The sequence below is a fragment of the Aquarana catesbeiana genome, linkage group LG01, assembly GCF_042186555.1.
Source record: "Aquarana catesbeiana isolate 2022-GZ linkage group LG01, ASM4218655v1, whole genome shotgun sequence".
In the NCBI taxonomy this organism is placed as follows: domain Eukaryota; kingdom Metazoa; phylum Chordata; class Amphibia; order Anura; family Ranidae; genus Aquarana; species Aquarana catesbeiana.
Window position 1 is genome coordinate 28,293,841 of NC_133324.1, and position 16,134 is coordinate 28,309,974.

The following is a 16,134-nucleotide window of genomic DNA, read 5'->3' on the forward strand; positions in this document are numbered from 1 at the left end:
TCATGATCAGGGATGCATGCACTGTCCTACCATCATTTGAGGAGGCCACAATGATGGTGAGCAGTGACAGTGCATGCATCAGTGACACTGTCCCTCTTGTCCACCTGTTGGAGTACACGCTGCATGGAATAATGGACAGGGCACTTGAGGCAGAACAGAGGGAGGAAGAGGAGGACCTACTTACCTCTCAAGGCCCCCTTTATAAAGACAGTGTTCCTGCTGGCCCACCGATCACACAGGAAGAGGACAAGGAGGAGGAGGATTGTGTCAGCATGGAGGTGGAGCCTAGCACTCAGCATCAGCAGCAGTCTTCAAGGGATCATTTACAGTCCCAAGAAACCCATGGACTTATACGTGGCTGGGAGGAGGTGGCTGTGGATCATGTCGTCCTTAGTGACCCAGAGGACTCCGGACCGAATGCCTCAGCAAACCTACGCTGCATGGCCTCCCTGATCCTGCAAAGCCTGTGGAAGGATCCTCGTATTCGTGTTATCAAGGAGATGGATCATTACTGGCTGGCAACCCTCCTTGAACCACATTACAAGGGTAAGGTTGCGGACCTTATCTTGTCATCGCAGAGGGAGCAGAGGATCAAACATCTTCGGGAGGCCTTGCAGAAAGGTTTGTGAAATGCGTTTCCAGAGCCTGGGAGGTTACAAATTCCTGGTCCTGGACAACATGTTGCTGAGGCTTCGGTCAGTCGCAGAAGGAGCGGTGGAGAAGGTGGCCATCTGACTGATGCGTTCAGACAATATTTTAGTCCGCAGCCCCAATATGATCAGTTCCAGCAACCATCGCCAGGGTCTGATTTACATGGTGCAGGAATACCTAGGGGAAAGATCAGACTTGGACATCTTTCCCACCGAAAATCCTCTGGGTTACTGGGTCTTGAAGATGGATCACTGGCCAGAGCTTGCACAATATGCAATTGAGCTACTGGCCTGTCCTGCATCCAGCGTTCTTTCAGAACACACATTCAGTGCTGCTGGAGGCTTGGTAACCGATCAATATGAATCAGTCTTGGATCACCAGCTACCAAGCACCTGATGCTGATGTAACTGAATATTTTTTTTTTTAAATGTGAGATTCCTTCAAGACTGCCTATTCTGATGCTGATTGACTATCCTGTTATGCTGAGTGACTATCCTCTTCCTCCTCTATTTTCATGCTGATAGCTTGTAAGAACATTTTTGGTTCTGGGCACTACCACCGGTGGCTAAGGCCCAATTTTTCTGCCCCTGTTCCCCTGTTTAACAGGGGCGTGTAATTACAATTTTTGATGCAATACTTTGCAGCAGGGCTCATTCCTGAGCTGTAACTAGAGTATCTGTGAGGGGTTGCAGTGTTGTGGCACCAGTGCCTAAGGCACAATTTTTCAGCCCCTGTTTAACAGGGGCGTATAATTACAATTTTTGATGCAATACTTTGCAGCAGGGCTCATTCCTGCGCTCCAACTATAGTATCTGTGAGGAGTTGCAGTGTTGTGGCACCAGCACCTGGGCCCAATTTTTCTGCCCCTGTTCAATAGGGGCATGTAATTACAATTCTTGATCTAATATTTCACAGCAGGGCCCGTTCCTGCGCCCACCAAGAGTAACTGTGAGGCCTTACAGTGTTGTTGCAACACCACCATACCGTCCACCACCAAAGGCCCAATTTTTACGACCCTGTCCAACAGGAGCATGTAATTACAATTCTTGATTGAATATTTCACAGCAGGGCCCATTCCTGCGCCCACCAAGAGTAACTGTGAGGCCTTACAGTGTTGTGGCAACACCACCACACCGTCCACCACCAAAGGCCCAATTTTTCCAATCCTTTTCAACAGGGGCATGTAATTACAATTTTTGATCTAATATTTCACAGCAGGGCCTGTTCCTGTGCCCACCAAGAGTAACTGTGAGGGCTTACAGTGTTGTGGCAACACCAACACCTAAGGCCCAAATTTCTGCAGAGTATATAGGGCAGGCCCCTACTTTAAAATATCCAACTTACAAACGACTCAAACTTTCAAACAGAAGAAGACAACAGGAAGTGAGAGGAAGTCTACCCCCAGGAAGGGACATTTTCTTCTGTAAAAAGTTCTTTGTTTCACTAAAAACCCCAAATTTTCTAAATCCAATTGTCATTGGGACAGAAAGTGAGGTGAAATCTTCTGGAAAGGTGCACAGACAGCAAAACAAAGGTTACAGGACTGATAACCCTTCCCTATGTTTTCCAAAAAGCTTAAAAATAGATTTTTTGGCTGGAGCTACACTTTAAAAATGTACCAGTTCAAAATTACAAACAGATTCTATTTAACAACAAACCTACAGTCACTGTCTTATTTGGACCACCTGTACACTACTGTTTAGAGTATATAGGGCCTGGGGGCCCCACACCTTTCTTTTTTTTTAATTTGGGTGCCGGGTTCCCCTTAATATCCATACAAGACCCAAAGGGGCTGGTAATGGGCTTTTTTCTCAATGATTTTCATCCATATGTCTGGGACCAGACTTTACATTAAAACCGCAAGCAGTTTTAAATGACTTTTATTCCTTTAGAAATGCAATTTTGTGCAGGGACAGTTCTAAACAAGGGAAACAAGTGCCACTTTAAAGGCATACTATAGACACCTCCCAGGCACGATATTTAAAGGAATATTTCAATTTTATTTTTTTCACTTTAAGCATCATTAAAATCACTGCTCCTGAAAAAACGGCCATTTTAAATTTTTTTTTTGCATTAATACATGTACCCTGGGGCAGGACCCAGGTCCCCAAACCCTTTTTAGGAAAAAATAACTTGCATTTTAGCCTTTAAAATTCGCACTTTTTATTTCTCACGTTCGAGTCCCATAGACTTTAACGGGGTTAGAAAGTTTGCACGAACTATCGGTCCGTTCGCAAGTTCTGGTGCAAACCAAACCAGGGGTTGGAGCCTCATCCCTACAGGCCAGTAGCTCTAATGCATACCGTGCAAGCTCTGGCCAGTGATCCATCCTCAAGACCCAGTAACCCAGAGGATTTTCGGTTGGAAAGGTCTCCAAGTCTGATCTTACCCCTAGGTATTCCTGCACCATGTACAACAGACGCTGGTGATGGTTGCTGGAACCGATCAGACCTTGGGGGTGCGGACTAAATAATTGTCTGAACGCATTGGTCAGATGGCCACTTTCTCCACCATTCCTGTGACTGACCAAAGCCTCAGCAACACGTTGTCCAGGAGTACCAGGAAATTGTAACCTCCCAGGCTCTGGAAACGCATTGCACAAACCCTTCTGCAAGGCCTTCCGAAGATATTTCATCCTCTGTTTCCTCTGCGACGGCTGGATAAGTTTTGCCACCTTATCCCTGTAATGTGGATCAAGAAGGGTTGCCAGCCAGTACTGTTCCCTCTCCTTGATACCACAAATCTGAAAGTCCTTTCGCAGGCTTTGCAGGATCAGGGAGGCCATGCAGCATAGGTTTGCTGAGGCATTCGGTCCGGAGTCCTCTGGGTCACTAAGGATGACATGATCCACAGCCACCTCCTGCCAGCCACGTACAAGTCCATGGGTTTCTAGGGACTGGAAATGATCCCTTGAAGACTGCTGCTGATGCTGAGTGCCAGGTCCCACCTCTATGCTGACACAATCTTCCTCCTCCTATATGAAATACACTGCAGCTAACTGAATCAACTGCCTGCTCAAACTAAATGAAATGACACTCTCTCTGCCTCTCTCTGTCTCTCTCTGGCTCTCTCTCTGTCTCTCTCTTACCAACGCCACCAACACACTACACACAGTTAACGTGCAGGCAGCCTTATATAGTGCGGGGCGTGGCACATGCTACATAACACACAACAATCTTAAAATTGAACAATGACCATCACCTTTTTAGCGATCAATGCCAGAGGGCTTAATCACCCTGCAAAATGCAGATCCATGTGGAAAGAAGCGATTCAACACAAGGCTGATATTCTCTGCATCCAGGAAACGCACTTCAAAATGCAGTCTCAACCTACATGCTCTCACCCTAAGTTTCCACATGTTTTCCTTTCAAGCTCAGAGGCAAAAAAGAAAGGGGTACTCACGGCAATAAAAGACACAGTAGCCTCTCGCCTCCATAAAGAAGTGCAGGACACGCAAGGCAGATACCATATTCTGGTTTGTGACCTCAACATTACCACCTATACGGTGGTAAATGTCTATGCTCCAAATGTCCACCAGACTCGCTTTATTCATAAACCCATAAAAAAAGTGCTACAAATACAAAAGGGTCACCTGATCCTGTGTGGGGATTTTAATCTACCACCTGAACCCAAAATAGACTCAAGTTTGGTAACTACCAGGAAAACTCAGACCCTACAACCCCTTCTGTGGAACTATGACGTGTATGATGCAAGGAGATGACTTCATGCCACAGAAAAGGACTATTCTTTTTTTTCAGTCAGCCATAAAATATATACAAGACTTGATCTTTTTTTGACAGACAAATGGTTATTAACCAAAATTAAAGCATCTAAGATCAACGATATCACTTGGTCGGATCATGTCTCAGTGTCGCTACTAGTGGATGATTCATCCAATAACAACTCCACCTTTATTTGGAGATCCAACCCCCGACTATTTCAGGATGATCCTTCCAAATCGACATTGCAGAAAGAATTAATTAAATTTTTTGAACATAATGTAAACTCAGTCACTGATCCTTTTGTGACATGGAATGCACACAAAGCTTTTATGCAAGGTCTTCTAATTAGGCTGGGAGCAAGGGCTAAGAGGATGCAGGGGCAGCGCATACTGTATATCTCTAAACAAATTCAAACATTAGAAACCCAAAGCAAGGCAAACATATCCCCAAAATTATCAGAACAAATAACTAAACTGAGATATGAACTTCAATTGATACTGCTGGAGGACTTTGAAAAGTCTTCCAGGAGGTTAAAAATGACATATTATGCAAATGATAAACCAAACTAAATTATATCACCCCCAGGCCATAGCGGATGCCTTCAGCACCTATTATGGTTCACTCTATAACCTGAACAAAGACCCGAACAGGACTCAACCCCTACCCCACACAATTTCTGAATTTTTTAGCAAAATCAAGCTTCCTCAACTCACGAAAACTCAAAACACTGCACTAAATTCTCCGTTCACGACACAAGAGACATCCCAAATGATCAACTCACTGCCCAGTAACAAATCCCCTGGACCAGATGGTTTTACAGGAGAATGTTTCAAGACGTTTAGAGATATATTAGTTCCTAACCTTACAGAGATATTCAACCAAGCTGCCTCCTCCTCCTCTTTTCCACCCAAAATGCTAAAAGCAATGATTGTGGCACTACCGAAGCCGGGGAAGGATCCTAATACCCCACAAAATTTTCGCCCCATATCATTTCTTAATAATGATTTGAAAATCTACGCTAAATTAATAGCTTGTAGACTGGTAGATCTTCTTCCCTCACTGATACATCCAGACCAATCTGGTTTTACCAAAGGTCACTAAACAGCAGACGCTACTAGACGCCTGATTAATCTCATACACCTGGCCAACAAGACTGCAACACCTTCCCTGCTCCTTGCTTTGGATGCAGAGAAGGCATTCGATAGGATCCACTGGGCGTATTTAGAACAAGTCCTAAGCAGATTTGTATTTCAGGGCCAGATGTATCAAGCTATTATGGCATTATACACAACCCCGTGAGCACAGGTTTACGTATCAGGTATGTTATCCACCCCATTCAACATAACAAATGGCACACGCTAAGGATGCCCACTATCCCCTTTAATTTTTAATTTATTAATGGAACCTATGGCAGTGTACATACGCCAACACCCCCAAAATTAGTGGGATATCATCTAAGGGTAGGATGCACACCATCAGCTTATTCGCTGATGACATCATTTTGATCCTTACTGATGTGATGTCTTCCCTGGCTTCGGTTCACCAAGCTTTACAACTGTTTAATGCAGTATCTTATTACAAGGTCAATGAAACCAAATCGTACAGTATCTCCTAGGGATAGGTCTAACCGACACGGTGAAACAATACATTAGCAATAACTTCCCTTACACGTGGAAAGAAAAAGGTATAGCATATCTAGGCATCACTCTTACACCTACAGTTTCTGATCTAGTTAAAGAAAACTATATCCCATTTTTAGGCTCCTTACGACTCAAACTGGCCAAATTACGGAGATTTAAACTCTCCTGGATAGGAAGGCTTGCTGCATTTAAAATGCAGGTCCTACAACAATTCTTATATCTGTTTAGGACTCTACCCATACCAGTACCTAATTCCTTTTTCCAGCAGGCACAATCTGAAATAGATAGGTATTTGTGGATAGGGAAAAAGCATGGTGTGCTTTCAATAAGCTTATTAAACTCAAACAAGCGGGTGGGATAGGTCATACTTCAATAAAAGACTATTACGCAGCAACCATACTAGCTCAAGTGAAAGATTGGTTCCCTTCCCACAATAACACCATATGGGCAGAATTAGAAAGTTCTCAAATCAAAGGGGGAAATCTATACAATTACCTAGTAACTAGTCCATACCACTTACCTAAATTATCTACAATTGCACCTACCATACAAACTTCCATCGAAGCTTGGCAATATCTCCTTAAATATATAACCCTTGAAGGCCCCCAAATCCCTCCTATATATTCTCAATCACTGCTCTGGAATTCATGATACCCGTCACTACTCAATTGGTGTACCAATAGAGAACTCTTCCTGGAAGATCTCTTTGTAGGGCCTGTGATGAAAACATTCAGAACATTACAAATTGAATACTCTATCCCAGTATCAGATTATTATAAATGCATTCAACTTTCCCATTTACTTGACAAAAAGGGGAATAATCTCTTCACCCACCTACCCTGGCATTAGCTATCTTCTACACAACCAAACACTCCAAAATCAAAGGTATGTCATTACTATATAAATACCTACAGAACAAACAATCATTCAGGAAAACTACTAACATAGGAGCATGGGAAAGGGACTTTGAAAAAAACTACACAGAGGATCAGTGGAAGAAAGCCCTTGGTATCACATATGCATCCACAAGAAGTGCCAACCTATGGAAACTGCACTACAAAATCCTACTGCGGTGGTATCTTACCCCTTATCGTATCTCAAAATTCACACCAGGAGCTTCTCCAGAATGCTGGAGGAAGTGTGGTCAAACAGGTACACTTCTCCACATGTTGTCGTCGTGCCCATGCATCAAAAGATTCAGGACACTCATATTCCAGATAATAGAGCAAATAACAGGCATAATAGTTACATCTTCTCCAGGAATGGCACTTCTATCACTAGAAATAGATTCATTCCCAGTATCAATGAGAATATTAGTGTCCAACTTACTAATTGCAGCCAGACTCACTATAGTACGCCACTGGAAAGATGTTAATCCACCTCCTATAGCGGAAACCCTACAAATAACAAACACGCATAGTACTTATGAAACACAATTTAATAGAAGCATTGGTAATCATAAAAAGGTTTCTGAAATATGAAATACTTGGCTAACATGGTATCCGCAAAATGTAGGTCTCAGATTTTTTGGGAAGATTGATTAAAATCTACAACAGTATGCTGCACTAGGATAAGTTTGATATCCACAACAACCCCTCACACAATGGCTGGTTAACAGACATATTCTTCCATTGTTGGTTTATTTTAGTTATTATTCCCTTTTATTTTTTTATTTTCCTTCTTTATATATAATTTTCTTATCAATATGTTGTCTACACAGGACCAATTGCAAAAGTAGTTAGGGCCTTATCGGGATATGATGTGGCCTGATGGAAAGTAGCAGTTTATTACCAATACTAATAGCTGAACGCTGAAAAATGGATTCTGGGGTGTTGCGAATGGGGGGTGCTGTCCCCTCCCTTCTTGGACACAGTTAGTTCCCAGATGGGGTGTCTAGGGGTGGGGATAGTACTTACCGCACAGATGCTGCAACATAATACTACTGTTACTGATTCGAGATATGAATATATATATATTGGGTAACTACTGTTACCTCAAGATGCCTTAATATGTGACAACAATTATTGTACTTGTTCTACTGTTCCTATTACTGGTATTGCAAAAACCTTAATAAAAACACATTGAAATTAAATCTACTAGTCCGTCTAACACCCCCTCCCCCTCAGACTGACATTACTGCTTTCCAAAAAACAATACTGTTCCTGTGCATTGACACATATCAGGCATTGATTCCTACAGATTTGTAAGACTGTGTCTGGTCCACTTTAATTACACTATACAAGAAATACCTTTTAATTTTGTCAGAAAAAAATAGGCTAGAGGAGGGATTCAGTTGTTTTGTAGTAGTAATAGTGGTAGTTACAGTAATAGGTAGTAGTAGCAAAAGCAAAATACAGAAGGGCAGGGCTGACACCATTTCTTTTGATTTCAGCCCACAAATCCCCCAGGACTTAGGAGCTAAATACATTTCTGGCAGGATTAAGAGGTATCTTTCTATACCCGCAGGGTTTTTTAAAGGATTAAACATGTGGAAATGTGCACACATTATAGAGATGCATTTCATATGTTGTTTTTCTTTTTTTTTTTCCACTACAAAGGTAACTTCTTCCCAGTCCAACAATAACTTACTAACAAATACAAACTCTACCGGAAATGTTGGATATCTCTCCTTCTGGACATGAGACACACTCATAGCAGCATTTATGTGTTGAAGATCCAAACTTCTTTCTGCTGCCAGGTAAACAGGGATCTGAGCATCGAGATACCGGAACCTGAAATCAGATATTATTATTATTATTATTATTATTATTATTTTGTAAATGTCCTTCATATCTCATGAGGCTATACAAACCTAGAGAAACAAGTAATGCCCCGTACACACTGTCGGATTTTCTGACGGAAAATGTGTGATAGGACCTTGTTGTCGGAAATTCCGAACGTGTGTAGGCTCCATCACACATTTTCCATCGGATTTTCCGACACACAAAGTTTGAGAGCAGGATATAAAATTTTCCGACAACAAAATCCGTTGTCGGAAATTCCGATCGTGTGTACACAAATCCGACGGACAAAGTGCCACGCATGCTCAGAATAAATAAAGAGATGAAAGCTATTGGCCACTGCCCCGTTTATAGTCCCGACGTACGTGTTTTACGTCACCGCGTTTAGAACGATCGGATTTTCCGACAACTTTGTGTGACCGTGTGTATGCAAGACAAGTTTGAGCCAACATCCGTCGGAAAAAATCCTAGGATTTTGTTGTCGGAATGTCCGAGCAAAGTCCGACCGTGTGTACGGGGCATAAGAATCAGGATCAGGTTTGTCTTTTCTATGGGTAGAATTTTGCAGGTCTGAGATTCATTAATAAATATTAATTAAAAAAGGGTTTTGGTTTCAGGGATGGTATTTTGTGGTTTTCATAATTTCTTTTCTTATTTTTGTATTTTATTTTAACTTATGTTGAGACGGCTTTACGTTTTGAATCTTAGCCCTACTTGTTCTTGGGATGGCTTTTGTTCCCAGCACACAGCTGCATTGTTCAATAGAAAAAAAACTAATTGCAAGAACAGTGTGTACCTAAACTACCTCACATGATATCACTCACATTTAATTAAAGAGTTAGTGAACCGTGCCATATTTTTTAATTTTATTAAACCCTGCAAAGTAAATGCATAATGTGCGAGTATACATCGATTACTAGCACATTATGAAATATTTGCCTTAGAACAAAGCTCTGCACCACCGTGCTGTGAGCTCTGACAGACGCTTCCATCTTCATCAGGTCTTCCTTCCGGGATCATGTCCTCCAGTCATCTGATTGGCTGCGCATCGATGATGTCACTCCTGCACATATGCACAGAAGACACACACATTGGCACGGTGCTCTGAAGGGACGGCACGGGTATACCATCCCTTCGGAGTGCATGCTCCAGTGACATCACCGGCTGCATGAAGTGTGAATATCTCCTAAACCGTGAGGGTTTTGGAAGTTTTCATAGTACCTACAGGTAAGCTTTATTATATGCTTATCTGTAGGTACAAGCCTACAGAATGGGTTTACATCCACTTTAAGAGTAAATGTGGAGTTGGTGCACAAATAAAATAAAATAAACCATGTGAATAAATAAATAAACAGTAATGTACAACAGCCACACTCCGAACAAACCAAAAATACAAGCGTTGCAAATATTTCATACAAAAAACATTGCTCTGTCTAGGAATCTCAGTGTTAGCAAACCATCAGCTGATTAAAATCATCAGTCATATCCAACTTAACAGAATATTACCAAAGCATAAATAACACCACATGTGACCTGTTCATAATAAGTTCATTAATGCAATATATCATGCAGAGTGCCTCCGGCGTATCTCTCCACCTTGTCACATACAGCCTCTTACTAAGATCCAAGATCCCAAATCATAGGTGGTCCAAATGAGCTCAGAGGCATATTTGACCAAAGACAACGGGGCTGAATACAGGGCCTTATCCAGGCCAAGAGATCCTCTCCAAAACCCCAGCGAGCCAACACGAATTGCAAGTACTCCCATGAAAGCGAATCAAACATCTTGATGGCAATGGCTGGAAGTGGCAGCAAAGGAGACATCTGCAAGGTGCTCGATTCTCTGTCATGGGAGAACTTTCACTATTTGGAGCCCTTTCTTTGTTCCAAATGTATGGCACTTGCTAGAAATATCCTAGAGTTCCATACTTAGATTAAAGAAGTGGAGGGGGAAATATCTGAGGAGGAGCAGAGCAGTACCCAACCAGGAGTAGATTAAAGAGTTCTATATTGACTTCCTTGGAAAACCAAGGGGTCGATACAATCTGGTGAGTGTGGTGTGTTATCCCTATCCTCAGGACTCTTCCTCTGTTTGGAATAAACCCCACCTAGGAACTCCATCTTTATCAGCATGTTTCCTTTTTTTCAATAAGTTTTATATGGGATGTTATAAACACCAAGTACATACACATAAAGCCGGAACAAGGGGTGGACAGGAGAGCCGGCTGCCCTGAGCACTGTGGTACCATATGAGGTGGGGGGACACCACAAGGAGATTTGGGAGGGTCAATTTGGGGGCGGGGGGGCTAAGTATTGTTTAAGGAGTGGAAATGTGTTGGGTAAGTGCTAAGAGTGGTGATTTGCAGAGATTTGTGTTGGGAGAGGGGATGGGGGGAAATTTGTGCTAGAAAGAAACATTTTAGGGATAGAAGATTTGAGCTAGGAGGATTGAATGTTTTTTGGGGGGCATTAGATTTGGGGGATTTTGGGGATAGGGGGACAAAGATTTGTGCTGAAAGTGGGGATTTATGCTTGGGGTAAGTTTGTAGATTATCTTGGTGGGGCACAGTTTGGCATGTTCCCCCTGGGCTCTAGATTACCTTGTCCCAGCACTGCACACATGTGTGGACTAGTAAATAAATAATTTTAATTGATTGATTTGGTTTTTATTACACTGGTTTGGTTTATAGTGTTAGGCGAATAGTTCAGCCTGAGCATGAATTCGGGCCGATCATTGGCTGTTCACCCGTTAAACGAACACCCAAATTGTCCGGGCGTTCAACCTTCAGCCCGCCGAGCGCCCCACAATGCACTGTGTGCCGTACAGTGCATTGGAAGTCCTGATTGGCTAAAGCAATGAAGGTTTTGCTCAATCAGGGCACAGAACACTGTCAGAGCCATGACTGGAGAAAGTAATGATGACTGTGTCCACTCATGGCTCATTGCTCATAGACCCACCCCTGTAAAAAAGGATCCTTCCCGAGCATCCATTTGCAGTGTGATATTGGAGTGAACAAGTTAGTGTGCTATAGTGTGCTATTGTGATTATATTGTGAGTCTAAATGTAGTGTGAATAAAGTGATAGTGCAGTGTTAGTGTAGTGTGACCGTTCATTTTTACTTTAGTGTCGGTTTAATGTTTCAGGGCAGGTTTACTGCAGTATATTGAGGTGCATTAGTGCACGTTTACTGCAGGATATTGAGCTGTATTACTGCACATGTACTGCAATATATTGAGGTACGTTACTGCATGTGTATTGCAGTATATTGAGGTGTGTTACTGCACATGTACTTCAGTATATTGATGTACGTAAGTGCGTGTTTACCGCAGTATATTCAGGTGCATTAGTACACTTTTTCTACAGTATATTGAAGTGCCTTAGTGAACTAATATTGCAGTATATTGAATTGAGTCAGTGCAGTTTTACTGAAGTATACTGTAGTGTGTCAGTCGAGTGTGTCTGTGTAGTTAGTCCTCAAGTTAAAAAGCACCAAACACCACTTTCCATTGAATAAAATGCATCCAAATACACATTTCCCCTTCTCTTTTACATTTCAGTAAAAAGCCCCCCATCATGTCTGGAAGGCCAACAAGGAGAGACAAACATTCCCATGGCACCGTAAGGGGGACAGCAGTGTCTGTGTCCACAGGCAAAGGGGGATGTGGTCTATCCTCAGGAAGGGCACCATTTCCTCTTTTTAGTGATGTTGCCCGTGCTATCCAGCAACAGCATGCAGAGGAGGTGGTGGCCCGGCTTACTAAAGCATCCTCATCCTCCTCATCCTCTGTAACTCAAGCAGAGACTAGTGCACAATCCACTGCAGCTGCCGGAGCAGCTTATTCTGCCTTCTTGTCCACAGCTACTCCTGCCATAGCCCCAGCATCATGCATGAAGGAGTCAGCTAAGTTATTTGAACACAGTGTCAGCCACTTGCTCCTTGATGATGCACAGGCATTACTTGATTCTGATGTTGGGAGATAGGAACATGAGCCTACAAAAAGGTGAGAACACTGGTAAACAACAAATTGTCAGTTATTTTCCCCCAGCATTTTCCCCCAGCGTATTGCCAAGTTGGCTCCAGAGATGAAGAGGATGGAGGGGATAATGAAGTTGAGGTCACTGACGCAACTTGGGTGCAGGATAGAGCAGAGGAGGAAAATGAGAATGAGGCACAACCCCAAAGAGGCAGCCATCATGGAAGAGTAGAGAACAGCCACCCTATTCCATCACATTGTGGAGCTGTTATCTCCCGGCCCACTTCCCAGAGCTCAGCTGCGTGGGCCTTTTTTAGCACATGTGCAGCCAATCGCACTGTTGCAATTTGCAAACTGTGCCTCAAGCAAATCAAGCAAGGCAAAAACACCAGTCATTTGGGTACCACATGCTTGACAAGGCATTTAACCTCCCACCACTCAGCCCATTGACAAGAGCACCTGAAAGCCACACAAAAGGGACGCAATTCTGCTCCTCCTCACTCCTCACCTTTTAGGTCTACACCCGCTGTATCTCATGACCTCTCAGCAGCCTCCACTGACAGGGATGATGGTATAGAAAAGGGTGTCACAGGTCCTTGCAGCACGTCTGCTAGCAGCACACCACCAGCTGTATACTGTAGCAGGCAAATTTCTAAGCCCCAGCTGTTGCAACAAAACAAAAATACAGTTACTGCCACCCACATGCCCAGCATCTAAATTCAAGCTTGTCAAAGCTGCTGGCTTTACAAATTCTGCCTTTTCATCTGATGGATTCTGCCCCCTTCCATGATTTTGCAGGATGTGCTGTACCACAATGGCAGGTTCTCAGTCACTATTTCTTTACGTGTAAGGCCCTTCCGGCTCTGTACCATCACGTGTTAGGCAAAATAGTGGCATCATTGAGCAAGGCATTCAGCCACAAGGTCCACCTTACTGGTGACACGTGGTCCAGCAAGCATGGTCAGGGACACTATATTTAGATCACAGCACACTGGGTAACTCTGCTGCTCAACTCGGAAGGATACAGGACAGGGCTCGCTTGTTTTGCCACCACATCTCTATACAGCTGGTGTTGATGATACAGGATCTGTCAGCTCCACCCCCTCCTCCTACTCCTCTATGCCCTCCTCTGCTGAATTGTCCAATGAACCACCAGTCCCCCCTAAGTATTCAAGGGGCTATTCAATGAGTCAGGATAAAAGATGCCATGCAGTGCTTCAGCTGGTCTGTCTAGGAGACAGGAGTCACATCAAGCAGAAATTATTTCAGCTCTGCAGGGGCAAGCCCAGAGGCAGTGTGGAATGGTGGTGTGTGATAGTGGCACTAACCTCCTATCCGCCCTTAGACAGGGAAAGTTGCCAAATGTGCCATGCGTGGCACATATCCTCAATTTATTGGTGCAGTGTTTCTTAACCAAGTACCCAAGGTTGGAAAATCTGCTTAAACAGGCCAGAAGAGCGAAAATTCCACCTGCTCGTATACCGCCTAATTTGTGACATGCCTACCAGGTGGATCTTTACTTTGGCGATGCTGCAGTGGCTGCACATGTAGCAGAGGGCTGTCAACGAGTACCTGGGTGAGTATAGCATAAAATCAGGCTCAGGCTGGCTCGGCATTTTTTCCCCATGCCAATGACTGCTGATAAAGGATGCATGCACTGTACTGTCACCATTTGAAGAGGCCACAAGGATGGTGAGCCATGACAATGCATGCATCAGTGACACAATCCCTGTTGTGTTCCTGCTCTGTGTGGCATGCAAAGGGCAGAGCAGAGGGAGGAAGAGGGGGACTTTCTTTCCCGCTTTATGCAGACACCATTCTTGCAACACCACATAACACACAAGAGGAGGAGGAAGAATAGTATGGTATAGATAGTATAATCCTCAGTGACCCAGAGGACTCTGCTTCTCATGCCTCCGCAAACCTGCGGCGTGTGGGCTCTCTCATTCTTCAAAGCCTGTGAAAGGACCCGAGAATTTGTGCCATCAAGGAGAAGCATTTCTATTGGTTGGCAACCCTCATTGACCACTGTTACAAGGGGAACTCATCATAGAGGGGGCAGAGGATGACATTTCTTGAGGACACCTTAAAGAGGTGTTGATGTAACATCTTTCCAGATTCTGCTAGGTTACAGGCTCATGAATGGCTAGTTTTGAGGCTTCTGTTAGTCAAGAAAGGAGCTGTGGAGAAAGGGGGCTGCCTCAGTGATGCATTTCAATTTTTTTTTAGTCCTCGGCTCCCAGGGCTGTCAGCTTCTACATCCCATTGGCAACGTCTGCATCATATGGTGGGAAACTATCTAGGGAGGGAAAACAGACATGGAGAGTTTTTCAGTTGACGATCCACTGGGTTACTGGGTGATGAGAATAGACCACTATCCAGAACTTGCCCAGTATGCAATGGAACTGCTGGGCTGCCCTGCATCCAGCGTGCTTTCCAAGCAGACATTCAGTACTGCTGAGGTTTTGTGACAGATAAAATGTGCATCTGTCCACAGACTCCGTTGACCGGCTGACAATTTATTAAATTTAATCATTCAAGGATTAGAAGCAGCTATCAAGCCCCTGATGCTGATGTTGTCGATTAAGTGTTTTTGGGATGTGGAATCTCTGCAAGACTGTCTAGGCTGCCTAGCTTTGTGGGTGTTGATTTTATCGTGAAGAAACTTTTTGGTTTAGGTTTCATGGGCACAATTAACACCCAAGGACCAATTTTTCCACACCTGTTTGATCGGGGCATATCATTTCAATTCTTGACAGCAAGGCCGATTTTTGCTTTCATCGAGAGTACCTCTATAGGATTACGGTGTGAAGACACCACCAACATCCAAAGCCCAATTTTTCCACACCTCTATCCAAAATCAGCGAAACAGACACCATAATTAAAAAAAAAAAACTTCTAATCTTGTTCGGAGTGCACTGAATTGTGTCTTCATCACACAGACTGGCTCCTCAAGCCGTTGTTTATAAAATAAAGAAAGCTTACAGTGAACATGTCATTTTTTGGCCTTTATAAATGTAATTTTTTCTGCAGCAGTTTCTATACATGTTACAGATGCGCCACTTTACATACAGACTAAGGAGACCCCCCCAGGAATTTTTCATTTTTATTATTTCACTTTAAGCATCAGTAACTTACTGCTCATTTAAAAATGCTCTTTTTTTACAAACTTTGTTTTTATTGATACATGTCCCCTCGGGGCAATAACCAAACCCTCATACCATTTGCATGCCCAATACCTTGCATCTAAGCCCTCAAAATGGGTACTTTTGATTTTTCCAGTCCAATGGGGTTTGTTATTCGGCTCAGAATTTTTGCAATGTTCGAGCGTTCTGAAGCAAACCAAACAGGGGGTCGTTTGGCCTATCTCTATTGGTTTATGTATGTATTTTGTGTTATTTTTGG

The 16,134-nt window shown here is 43.3% G+C and overlaps 1 protein-coding gene across 1 annotated transcript in view; it reads right to left on the minus strand.

Annotated features, from left to right (window-relative positions):
- Window positions 1-16,134, minus strand: part of LOC141137945 (vomeronasal type-2 receptor 26-like) — a 78,532-nt gene that overhangs the window by 16,036 nt on the left and 46,362 nt on the right. The window contains exon 3 of the mRNA XM_073624628.1: window positions 8,622-8,745. Coding sequence (XP_073480729.1) covers window positions 8,622-8,745 — 124 coding nt within the window. The remainder of the gene's footprint in view (window positions 1-8,621; window positions 8,746-16,134) is intronic.